The sequence below is a fragment of the Strix aluco genome, chromosome 4, assembly GCF_031877795.1.
Source record: "Strix aluco isolate bStrAlu1 chromosome 4, bStrAlu1.hap1, whole genome shotgun sequence".
NCBI lineage: Eukaryota > Metazoa > Chordata > Aves > Strigiformes > Strigidae > Strix > Strix aluco.
The window spans coordinates 30,049,878-30,062,608 of record NC_133934.1 but is presented as its reverse complement, the minus strand read 5'-3'; the positions used below and the strand labels follow the sequence as shown (position 1 = coordinate 30,062,608).

General features: G+C 39.6%; 1 protein-coding gene across 14 annotated transcripts in view; it reads right to left on the bottom strand.

Moving 5' to 3' along the window:
• DCUN1D4 (defective in cullin neddylation 1 domain containing 4) overlaps positions 1-12,731 on the bottom strand; it is a 41,903-nt gene that overhangs the window by 28,691 nt on the left and 481 nt on the right. For 4 of the 14 annotated variants that reach the window (XM_074822524.1, XM_074822525.1, XM_074822537.1 and 1 more), the window contains exons 2-3: positions 2,308-2,378; positions 1,340-1,379 (exon numbers count right to left, since the gene is read on the bottom strand). In XM_074822524.1, the coding sequence (XP_074678625.1) occupies positions 1,340-1,379; positions 2,308-2,378 (111 nt within the window). Of the gene's footprint in view, positions 1-1,339; positions 1,380-1,805; positions 2,001-2,307; positions 2,379-3,859; positions 12,727-12,731 lie in introns of those variants that run through there. The other 10 variants (XM_074822530.1, XM_074822531.1, XM_074822536.1 and 7 more) reach the window with 5 other exon arrangements.

Here is a 12,731-nt window from a genome sequence, read left to right as displayed (position 1 = left end):
GTACTTTCACACATGAAATCAGTATGCATATGTGTTTAGTTTGAGCACCTGGATCACAAAGGGAAAAATTCCAAGTCTCCATCAAGAGATGGGAGAGGACATCAGTTCTAACATATGGACAATAAAACCTCTGACTGTCTTGAACTACCTGCCTCAACCTCTTTTGCAGAGGTTTTTCAGCTATACAATCAGCTAATTTCAAGTATCAAATCACTAACCACGCTGAAGGAAAATATTTGATAGAAGCCTTTTGTGGCTAAGTTAGTATAGTTCAACTATGAAACAAAGTCACCTGTCACAGCATGGAAGAGGGTACATAAGCCCTAAGTGAGCTCTGTCTGATCCCCAACAATGCAGTCCTATGCATCTCTTCTCATTGCTCTAGTCTAAGAGTGTGCTAGATTCAAAAACGTGTCCCAGAAATCTCCAGGAGAAGCTGACAGCTCTCTCCGCTTTCTTAAGCGCTCAAGGTAACATCAGCAAACATAGCCAGCACCTCAGGATAGAGAAAAACTTTGAGACAGATGGTAGAATAGATATGGTCAGTTTTAAAGAACAGTTCTGCTGAGTGATCAGGGCTTGAAGCCAGTAAGTTATTTTCCTTCCTCCTTAGGTATCACGCCTGAAACACAGAAAGGAAGGAAGAGAAAGAAATCAAGGAAGAAGCCAGCTCATAAATAACAAGCTCAGATTAAGGTAACAAATGTTGCAAGATATCAAGTCACAAAGCACAAATGTTGATGATGAATCAAGAATGGCAGCAAACTAGTACCAGGCACCAGAGATGAAGGCCTCAAAAAATGATGACATTTTATTGAACCAAAAGCAGATTTGGACTAATAAATAGCCCTTAGACACTGACTGAAAACCTGCACAAGAAACAGGAACAACCTGCATCAAAACCACTCAAGAAAGAAGCTAGATTGTTTGGAGAACAGCATTTAAACTCGGTCACAGGCATCACAATAGCCACAAGAGGTCTTGCTTCTGCTCTGTTCTCACGAATGCTCTTTCAAGAGTCAAAACACTGTAAGAACATGGATATTCTGCTAGTCTAATGGGTTGAGTCCAAGGAGTGAGAGAAAATTTTCATAAAGTCTTCTAAAGTACTTACACTAAGAAATAGTAAAATGACAGACACTGTTGAAACCTGTGCGAGTCCTTCACAAATGGGTAAATTAAAAGCATGAACAACTATTTTGAAGAAAACTTTAAAAAATCCTGGCACTTGTTTTCTAAAACTCTCTTAGCTTCCTAAAATACAATTTTCAATGATGTTAGAGAGACTTCTTTGGCAAAGCATGTTTCAATCTATTTCTACTACATCCCTATTAAATACCTGTCTGGTGATCGTCTTGACCAGCGTCCTCCGTCAGATTCTGCAAGAGAGTAGGAATGATACAGTTAAACAAGATGGTGATCTTCATTGTTCATTAATGTTTTTAACCTTTATTTGACATTAATAGTCATCTTAATTACTTAAGGAGCATCTACCTAAGACTTCAGAGCCTTCCTTTGTCTTTTCCATTCATATCTATCTAAAAAGTTCAAGAACAATTTTGAAATAATTTGAAAAATTTATTTATTTTTAAACAAAAATGTATCAAACTGTTTCAAGAGTGGAAATAACCATCCACTGGATGGGCAGTTTTGCATTTTGTATTGAACAATTCCATTAATAATCCAGCATTAGAAAGACTGGATTTACCATTTACTACAGAAATGGCTTTTCTTAAGGATAAACACACATGCATGTTCTAAAGAAAACTGATTAAAAACCAACTGAAATCTTGGAAATCAGTTACCCCTTTAGGCACTGTCTTTTTCACTAAATTTGCAGGGCACAAACAGAAGTCATATCAGCATTTCCAACTATGGTTCCAATAAAACAAATGCAAATGCACAGCAAACAAGCAGGGACAGTCTTCAAAACATCTTGTTTCACTCTTTGCATGGTTGTAAGAAGACAGGTTGCTCATTCAATATATTTTCCACAAGAACTGTAAGAAATTGGATAACGATGATGATTACCATTATTTCGTATATCTAGAAAAGCTGCTTCTATGGAGACAATATCTAAATCCAATGTTGCAGCAAACAGTGCTCAAACTCCACTCTGACCCTGGGCGTATAATATTTCACCTTTTATTACTACTGCTTATCTCTTAATGGATTCAAAACCAACAGCCTGTCATACAAAAAGGCAGTTATAGTTTTTGAAAGTGTAATCACTTAGTGTTTTCAATCACCAAACATTCTGGACTAAAGCCCTAGCTATTCTGGTTAGAGAAAATGGCAAGTCATTACCAGCCTATTGAGGGTGTGGTAAATCTTGTGAATATTTGCCAGTGTTGATAGGTGAGAATTCAGTTGAAAATCTAGAGGGGGAAAAACAAAAAAAAAGTTTTAAACTCTCTGGTTTCCAGCTGTAGCAACTACAATCTTCTAATGTTCTGTTTGTTTAATAAAGTCGTATTAACACTTTTTCAGCATCAACATTATCAACACCAAGTGGAATCAGTAAGCGAAGTCTGCAAAAGATATCCTACATATGCATTTTTCTTATGACCATCAGCAAAACAGAGCTAGATTAAACTATAGCTAAATGCAAAATTATATTAAAAAATAAAAATTACTTGCAACTTTTTTCCTTTAAATTGGGAATCATTATCATTTCCATGCTACCCAGTCCTTCTGTTCCATCTATTCCAAAACCAATTTAAGTACCATGTAACATTCTAAAATCATTACTAAAAATGCGAGTTTTTAAAAAAGATAATTTTATTAATACACACGTACTTGCCTTTATATTAATATCCTTGCAAAACCAAGTGACTGGAATACACTTACACAGCTGAAACATGACTTTTGTATAACAAACCAAAGGTCACAACACAACAGCTGTTAAGACCAGAGCCAATAAAACCAAAAATAAAATATTCCGACACTTCATGAAAGAAGCCATAGCATAGATGTTAACTTTGCTTCCATGCTCCAAAAATAAAACACTTCAGTTTGCTTCAGTTGCAAAATAGTGACAAACTAATTTTTCTCTATTCTTTTAAATCCTCTATTTTTGCTAGACATGTGTCGAGGACAAAACTGGAAAATAAGTAATTTACAAAAAAAGATCAACTGTGATCTGGGCAGAGAGAGCACGCAAACCAACAAGAATCTCAGAAGCTGGACACAGACCAGCTGACAGGGATCAAAGACAGCCAACTACTATACAATATTTCCTTTTAAACTAACAGCAAAACCCCACTAGAACTCCTGCATAAAAACATTCTCATTACAGACCCGTACTATATGACAAGCAAAGTATCTCAGTTATTCTGTACGTGTCTAGTGTCACTGAGCAGTTGTTAATGCATTAAGGCATTTCCACTGTGAGACATTTAATTTGGCTTTGCCCAGTGGCTAATACAAGATGCAAGTAAGGTCAAAAACATAATTTCCACGTTTCCATCCCAAGCATTTCAAATTTATGCTTTCAAAATACACTTAAGGTGACCCAAAATCTAAAGATAAACAAAAGGTATCATTAAATATCAGATCCCCAAGTCAGTGAACCACACTGCTATGAAGTTAAAAAGTGGATCTGAGGGAACTGCCTGCTGTAAGTGTACTTGTTACATGCATCGTTAATGGAATTCTCTTATCACAGTGAATTAAAAAAACCTAATCAAGAGATACCTTTAGGAAGTATATATTTCATTTATTATGTTAGCTAGACAGTATCATTTCACTAATTGCTACCTATTTATTAATGTATTGTCTCCAATCCACAACCACAGCAATACAATTTCTTTAAGACAGAGGTGCCAAAGATGGAATTTCCAACTTTAGATATACTTACCTATATGAAGTCAAAGACAATCCAGATCTTATCACAATACAATAGGAAGATCTTGCATGTCGAACAGGGTGATAGATTTTTTCCTGCATTAAGTGCTCGATAAAGTTCCATTTTTGCTAGTCAAACAATACTAAGCAGAACCATTCTGCAGAAAACCTGAGTTTCTTAGCCAACCTTCAATTCAACATAAAGGAATTTTTTAAAAAAAAGGGGAGGGGGGGGAACATAAAAGCCATTCTGAGAAGGGCAAGATTAAAAGGTAAGATTTATTTTGTTAACTGCCAGATCAGACTAAGCTTTCTGGAATATGAATTTTTAAATTTCCCCTGTTGCTCAGCCTAAAATCTACAAAGAACATGAGTCTTTAGAGAAACCAACCAGTTACACCTGGAGGTAACAAGCTGAGCACAATGAGCAAATACTTTATTCTAAACTAATATTAACCAATAATTTTTAGATGGTACTCTTAAAAGCAATAGAAAAATATTTTAAAATTAGGATTATACATGTTCTGGTTTGTGTGTGTGGCAGGGGTTTTGGTAGCAGGGGAGGGGCCTACAGCAGTGGCCCCCTGTGAGAAGCTTCTCAAAGCTCCCTGGCTCCAAGCTGGACCCACCTTTGCACCGAGGCTGGGCCAATTTGCTGTGCCTCTGCTGTAATGTATTTAAGAAGGGGAATCTGGGAGGAGGACTTAAGACTTGTGAGGAGGAGTTGCAAGGAGAACATCTGTGTGAACACCAAGGTCAGCAGAAGAAAGGAGGAGAAGGGGGGGAGGTGTGGCAGAGCAGAGACTTCCCTGTATCCTGTGGTGAGACGGCAGGGCCACTCCCCTCACCACCCATGGGGGTCTATGGTAAAGCAGATACCGATTTGCAGCCTGTGGGGGCCCCATGCCCCCACAGGTGACTGTGCCCGAAGAAGGCCAGGACTCAGTGGGAAGAAGGCCCCAATGTTGTAGTTTGGTACTGGGAGGAAACACGCGGGGGTGACCCACATGCCCGTGGGAGTGACTCATGTTGGAGTTGGTTTGTGGAGGACTGTCTCCTGCGAGAGGGGGACCATGATGGAACAGGGGAGGAATGCCAGGAGCTCCCCTCCTGAGGAGGAAGAAGTGGCAGGACTGACCACACCCCCCATTCCCTGCCCCCTGTGACACTGGCAGTGAGGAGGTAGAGATATCAGGAGCAAAGCTGAGCCCACGAAGAAGGGAGGGATGGGGGAAGGTGTTTTCAACATGTGGTAATGCTTCTCATGGTCCTGATCTGTCTGTTAGGTGTTATTAGTGTCTGTATTAAATTTATGTTCTTTTTTTTCTTCCCCTAACAAGTCTGTCTTTTGCCGGTCATCGTAATGGTGGATCATTCCTCCCTGTCCTTATCTCAATGCCTGAGCCTTTTGCTTTACTTTCTCCTTCCCAGTGCTGGGGGGAAGGGGGAGTGAGCGACTGCTTGGTACTCAGTTGATCTCTGAGCTCGAACCACTGAGCCTTTTGCTTTATTTTCTCCTTCTCATCTCTGTGGGGGGAAGAGTGGGGTGAGCAGCTGCACGGTGCTCAATTGCCCTCTGAGCTCAAAACATGACAATGTATCTTAGGTATTGCCTTTGAAATAAAACATTCCTAGGCACTTCAAAACACATCATTCATACCAGTATGTTTCACACATACACTGGAAATATCCTTACAATTTTAAGCTGTTACTTCAAAAATAGGTTACATAATTATGATGGACTTGGAGAGGTTACACAAATACATTTTACAGCTCTTATACAAGCATCACACCTTAAGTTCATAAAGACTGGTTTATGCATATGAATACGGAGCACCAGAGTCCAAAGTTTTCTCTCTTCTACAGGGAAAGCTTGCAAAGTAGGGATATTATCCAAAACTGAAAACAGGCTTCTTTTACAGTAACTGTTATAAAAGCAAATATGAGAAGCAGACAATGAATTAGGAAGTTAAATTACAGCTCAAGACACCTTCTGAACTGGTCACAGGGTTTGCTGTATCTATATTGCAAGGAAGATACACACTGTATCCTATGCCATTGAAAAGGCATATTTCGAAAAAAGTGTTTTCGTAGAAACAGAAACCAAAAAATAATACCATCTTGAAAACTAGCAAAGGGACAACAGCGTAGTCAACACAACAAGCAAGTGATTCAACAGCTGCCTGCAGATGTATGCTTCAGGAACACACTCTCTCCCTTCCACCTCCAAAACTTCCACACTAGCTTACCCAGCCTCCAAGTTGTGCCTGCCTGACCTCCTTGGTCAGCCCGCTACCTCAGGAATCTTACTCGCAAAAAATATAAACAAACAAACCCTGCCAGCTCAGTGATCTGAATCAGATCACCAAGGAGATCTAACACCAGATACGCAGAGTCAGAGCAAGAAACAGGAAAGGTCCTCCCAAGTGGGAGTAAAGCAGTCTCTTGTGGCAGCAGCAACATGTTAAATCAAACCAACTGTCCATCCAAGACCCACTATGAGAAGAGAGATACATCCCATGAAGCTACACACTCAACATTTGGTTGTACAAGCTTTACATGAAGAAAGCGATCATGTGTGAAGCTATTTTTCACCTGAATAGAAGAGTTTCAAAGCACATGAATCGGTCTGAAAATATTTTTTCTCCTGCAGAAAAAAAAAAGTATTATTTTACAGCAAAGTACCACTCAGTTTATTGACCTGGGATAAGAAGGAAATGGGCTTACTTCATGAATACTGAAGAGAGATGTGCTGGAATGTTTGCTAAGACTTTAAGAGGTGTATGTTAAACAAACATACGTATTTTGTTGATTAAATTATTTTTCATGTAGATTTAGCTTATCTTTAGCAAAGATTGAAGCAACGGAAATTCCAAATGGTATTAAATACTTTGCAGTAATTCGGAATGTAACGGCTAAAGAAAAAAAAAATCTGAGTAAAATAATTGCAAATCCAGAATCTGGAAAGGAAAGAAATGCCAGAGCCAACCTAATACCATGGAATTCAAACTTTGTCTGCAGTTTATCATTAACACTTAAGTGTTAAAGTCTGTGTTAGTCAATTAGTCACAATCATATACAATTTAGAAGTAAAAAGCAAACGGTTTAAGAATAACTTTGAAAATATTTTTTAAAATAACTTTGAAAATATTATAGATTAAGGTTTAGACTGGACCTGACAGTTATGGAGAGGCAAAAGAAACAACAGCTAGCTGGGCTTCCTTACATAACAAGCTAGACAAAAATCATTCTACAGCCCCTCATCAAGACAAACATGAAATACAATGAACAAACAAAAAACTCAATATATCTGAAATATAAACAAATGATACAGATGAACTGAACTTGAATACTCTACTGTCCTATCTGAAATGAAAAAACTTTAAAGGTCAAGTCCAATTTTTTGTTGGAAGGAACAATGTGTTGGTAAACTACTTAAATGAAACCACAAATGAATACCTAAAAAAAAAAAAGTATTTCTGCCTATGTGCACATAGACACATACCTGCCTGAACAAAAATTTTAACTTAGTTTCTCCCGCCAAAATTATCATTTTAAAGCCTGGACAAAACACAGCTACAGGGTGCACTACAATCTACTAAAAACCTAGTAAAAAATTAACAATAGTACTAAACCAGATCAGCAGCTGACTCCAGGTTTCCTTTAAAAGCTTCTAGATTATTTTTCTGAGCAAACAGAAAACCTATACAAAAATCTCACAGTAACAGCAGATCTAAAAATATTTATCCTAGACAGGCATGCCATATAAATGGTATAGATAAAACTCTATTAAAAATTAAGTATGGAAGTAGTTATAGTAGTAATTTTTATTACTGCTAAGATATATCTGACTCAGTACAAATATTGTGTGTAAACCTCTCTAACCTTCTCTAACCTTCTCTGAAAAAAATTCAATAGAAAACACACACTAGGCAAACTCATTCCTGAAAATTAAAATGGAATGTTTACGCTTTTATTTTTGTTTGTTTCCCTGGTTTCAAATTTGTAGTAGTACTGGAAATAACAGTTCAAAGTATGTCTTCTTTATTATTTTAAATAAACTTTACTTATCAAAAAATCATTTAATGTATGAATTACACTATTTCATGCTCTGTAGTCTACTTACAGAATTATCCTAACACTAAGACAATTTATATTGATTAATGAACTTAAAAGTTCAGATCTCAAACCTACATTTGGTGAAAGCCTTCAATACTTATGTTCAGGAAGCAGCATTTCTATGTTCATTACTAAATGCAGGAAACAAAAGAAAAAAGTGCATCAGCTTTGTTTTCATTTACACAAACACTTCACAACACACCTAAAAACCGAGATTCCCGAACTGCAGTATAGAGCAGCTAGGAGCTGACTCTGCATTCCTGTCAAAAACAGGATTAAGAATTCATTTCCAATGTGTCTGAATCCGCACAGGCAGTGACACCCTTTAGCAGGGGCATCCTGCAGAAGAGACCTCTCTCCCAGACCATGATGCGGGGGGCAAGCATGTGGGCCAGGGAAGGCAGAGAAGAACAGGCTTGAAAAGTAGGGTCACCCTTGATTTGGTGGGATTGAACACAGGGCATGATTCAGAAAGTAAGGAAAATCAAAGTGAATTCCAGCCTGGACAGTAAGGACATGCAATTAAATGGAAAGAGAAGGGGGATGATCCATCCTAGCTTGAGGAGCAACAGGACCCAGCCATTACAGCTAAAGACATGGTGCTGCAGGACATTTCTCCTGCACACATACATGCAGAGCTGCACCAGGCTCAGAGCTACTGCTGACACCAGCGGTATCCAAACCCACAGTTGCAAATTTGTGTACATTTTCCAAACACAACAGCCTAAAATGTTCTGAAGCAAAACACAGAGTGATTCAAGCTATTAAAAAAAAAAAAAAAGACAAAAAACCCCCAAACAACAAAATGTGGTTGAAATAACACCACACTAAAAAAACCCTTATCATTTTAAGGTAAACATTCACATTCACCTCTAACATTCATGTAATCAGTCACTCACTTTATCTACAACAACATATTTTTAAATTACTGCATGCTAAATGGATAGGGAAAAGCATTCATCTTTTCCCACAGAAACAAATCCTTGCTCTACCTTGGGATTTAAAAAGTACCCTGATCTGAAGGCTTGTTTACAAAATGAGCTACTGCAGTTTAAAGTTCATTGAGAATTTCAGAGCGATTTAAGCAGTGCACAAGTTGTGTAACTTACTTTAGTTTGAATGCATTTCCATTTACCTTAAATTGAGACTGAAAAACGAAGAGCTATGCTAACATATGCTATACTAACGTATAGGATAAAAACCCTACACACTGGCTTATGGGGTTTTTCTAGGTTGGGGGGGGTGCTAATTGGGTGTTCTGTTTTGTTTTTTATAGAAAAGATCTAACACTAAGTGTATTGCTGATGCAAAACTCCTGTTTCTGTTGGCAAATGCCACTTGTGTACCTACTAAATGTATTTGATATGTATTCCTAATGGAGATTCTTGTCAGAATATAATAAAGCTGGAATGACCAGCCTCAGTTGGAAAAGAATGAGTAAAAACAGTGGATAATTAGAGCTAATTTAAATCTGTTTCTAAAGCATGTATTACCAAATCAAACAGCATTTCAGTGATTCCATGTTATTCAGACTGTGAACAGACATTCTTTCAGTGTACAATTCAAGAACATAGGAAACTGAGCTACAAAGCATTTAATACAGAACCGATTTTACACCCATTTGATGCAAACTGTTCATCCAGTCTAACTCTTACTCTACCAACAAATTAATTCTAAAAAGTGTCAGTGAGTTAGTTTTGCATCATTTGCTGCTATGGCCTGAGAGTTTTTTGCCAGCACTACTCTTAACTTCATGCCAGATTAGGTGTCATCTGTCATCCTACAAAGGGCATAAAGCTAATAAAAACTTTGTATCTCGTGCTCTAGCTAATTCAGCAGAAATGCAACCCTGTCAAGTACGCACTACTAGTGTATCCAGCACCATGCAGATCTGGTATACATCATGATGGATCTGCAACAGCTTAGGAACAGCTATGCCAGTCAAAAGCATTACTGCCCCAGCTGTTTGCTTCTTCCTCTCTGCCAAGTTACAGAACGCACAGCTCTGCCAGCAGCACAGGTCATGGGCACATTCCCTAATCCACTTCAGGCAAAAATCAACCACGTCAGTTTAGACAATTTAGGTAAGTGGCAAGTGCTAACCCAGATACATTTGACTTGAATGGGTTAGAGAGTGCTCCTACTTTACCAGTTGAGCAAGGGAAGCAGTAATCTACAGCTAATGGGCAGTAATGAGCAGCTGCAGTAGACAGTCCCATAGTCTGTGCAGCCGCACATCTGCATCAAGTGACACAGAAGCATGTGTCACACCAGCTGGTTCCTGAGGGCAAGCTAAAGCCTTGTAGCTCTAACAAATATATATATATATATTTATATATATACACACAACTATACATATATAAAAAACACTGAGCAAACTGGTAGTTATGAGCCAAAAGTAGAAATTCTGTTTAACCTCAGACCCATGTTTTTAAATAAAACAACTTAATTGGATAGCATCAGAAAAACACTGGTACATTTCATATAAGGGTTCTGCTTGAAGCCCTTGTTAGTAGTCTTACTTACTGTAGAAGAAATAACCACACTATTAAACACTCTAATATTTAAATTGCATACAAGAGTTATACCTTTTCATGGGATGTACCGTACTTCCTAGTGCAATGCTTTTTGGCAAGCACAGGACAAATTAAGCAAGTTTTCCTCTTCTGCTTCAAGACACAAACAAAACTAGGAAATAATGCTTTGAAAAAGCCCAAAGTCTTTGTTTTCAATATCTCTAAAGTAAGGGGGAAAAAAGTAAAGAAAATACAGGATTAATAATTCACTTAAAGTTAGCACAAAAACTACTCTGACAGAAGTAAATTTAGATCAAGTGCTCCAACTAGACAAATGAAATCTCATCCTGATACAAAAGAACACAGAGAAGCAGTGAAAGGAAGACTGTTCATCTGCCTAACTCAATTTGTTGCACAGCCTTGCACTGAGAAGACATCTCCAATTACAGTTATTGGAATTGCAAGAAACTTTAAAGCAAACACTTGAAACGGAAAAAAGGAAAGCTAATACTTCTCATATAATGTGAATGGTGTATATTCAGTCTCAGAAAGTAAAAACTGAGACTGAGCAAAAATGCATTAAGAGATAAATGTTGTAAGAACAGGTAAGAATCTAAGAAGGATCAAAAGAAGGCTCAAAAGAAATGTTCAGTCAAGAAACAATCATAAGCCAACTTCTGTATGTGTAAAGATATACTACGAACACTTTCAAGCATTTAAATCAATGAGGGAAAAAAACTACTAGGAAGTTACAGATAACAAAGTTAATTTAAGAAAACACTCCTGTTTAAAATAACACATAAACAAGACCATGAACTGCAAAAAAAAAAAAAAGTATTGAGGTGGAAGATTCAATCATTCCAAGGGACATTTTTAAAGACAAGCCAGTAACAGCTGAAGGCTGCTGAGAAACAGTACTCTTCTTGTTATCTGCAGAGAATTAAAAAAAAAAAAACAAACCACGACAAAAAACACCACATAGCCTTAAGATCCTACGTGAACACGCATTGGAATATTTGTAACTGTAGCTTACATGTGTACAGTGAAGACCTGCACCTTTTTTTGGACAGGACACATGACAAAAGACACTGAACAGAAGGCATTTTCTAGAATAATTACCCTTCCATTTCGAACAGGAGACCGTTATTTGTGCTTTAATGGCAGCTTTAACCACCACCATATAATGATCCCTAAATATAAAGGTAAAATAAGCCAGAACCACTGAAGAAATTATATAACCTTATGAGTTAAAGCCTTTACAAGGCTGCCCCTGTCCAATCTCTCATTTTGAGAAACACAGAAGGATTCAAGAAAGTCCAGGCCTTATACAGCATTTCTCTCCATAATTGCTTTCAGGACTTTGTCCAAAAGTCAGACCATCACTCATTAACGTATGATCAAAGCTTCAATTTTCATTATCTCTCCCATAAGCAAGTTCTGCAGTAATACAGCGTCTCCAAGCCGCAACTCCTTGCACAGTGAGAACACGTTCCTGGGAGATTTCACAGGAATTGGGAACATCGTTCTGCCGAGACAGCTAAGGATGACAGCCTCAACTCTCCAGCGGACGGGGATGAAGCCTATTCCTGCACCCCAGTTACCCCACAACTACGCAGATGTGTAAACCCCCACATCAGGCAACCTGCCTACAGCATACGGTCCTGCCTGCTCTGAAAGAGAAGCCAGAAACTATATTGCAGGGACAATGCTCTCCCCACGCTCCTCCACAGGCGCCGGCGTGATCTCCCCCCCGCCCCCGAGACCGAGCGGCCTTGCCCGAGGGCGGGGCCCAGCGGGTCCCGGGCCCCGCCGGGGGCTCCACGCCGGCCGCGGGTACCGGGCTGCAACTCGTACGCCGGCGCGGGGGCGGGGGCCGCGTGCCGCGCCGCCGCAGTGCCTGCTGGGAGTTGTAGTCCCCCACTTCCCGCTGGCGGACCCGCCGCGCGGGGCAGCCGCAGCACAGACTCCACCTCCCACAATGCGCTGCGGCCCCCACTCCCCTTCACAGCCCGTTTCTCCTGCACCGGCCCGGCGGAATCCGCTAAATTAACCACCACCCACCTTCTCCCCACATACGCGCCGCTCCCACGTAGCGAGGCCGCCGGGCAGCTCCGCTGCCCGCGGCCGCCCTCCCCTCGGCGGCCCCGGCTCCCTCGCAGCCACGCACGAGGGCCGGCTGCGGCCTCACCCGCTCGCAAGCTAGGTTGGGGAAACTGCGTCACACCCTCCCAGCGCCCCCGGCCCCCTCCG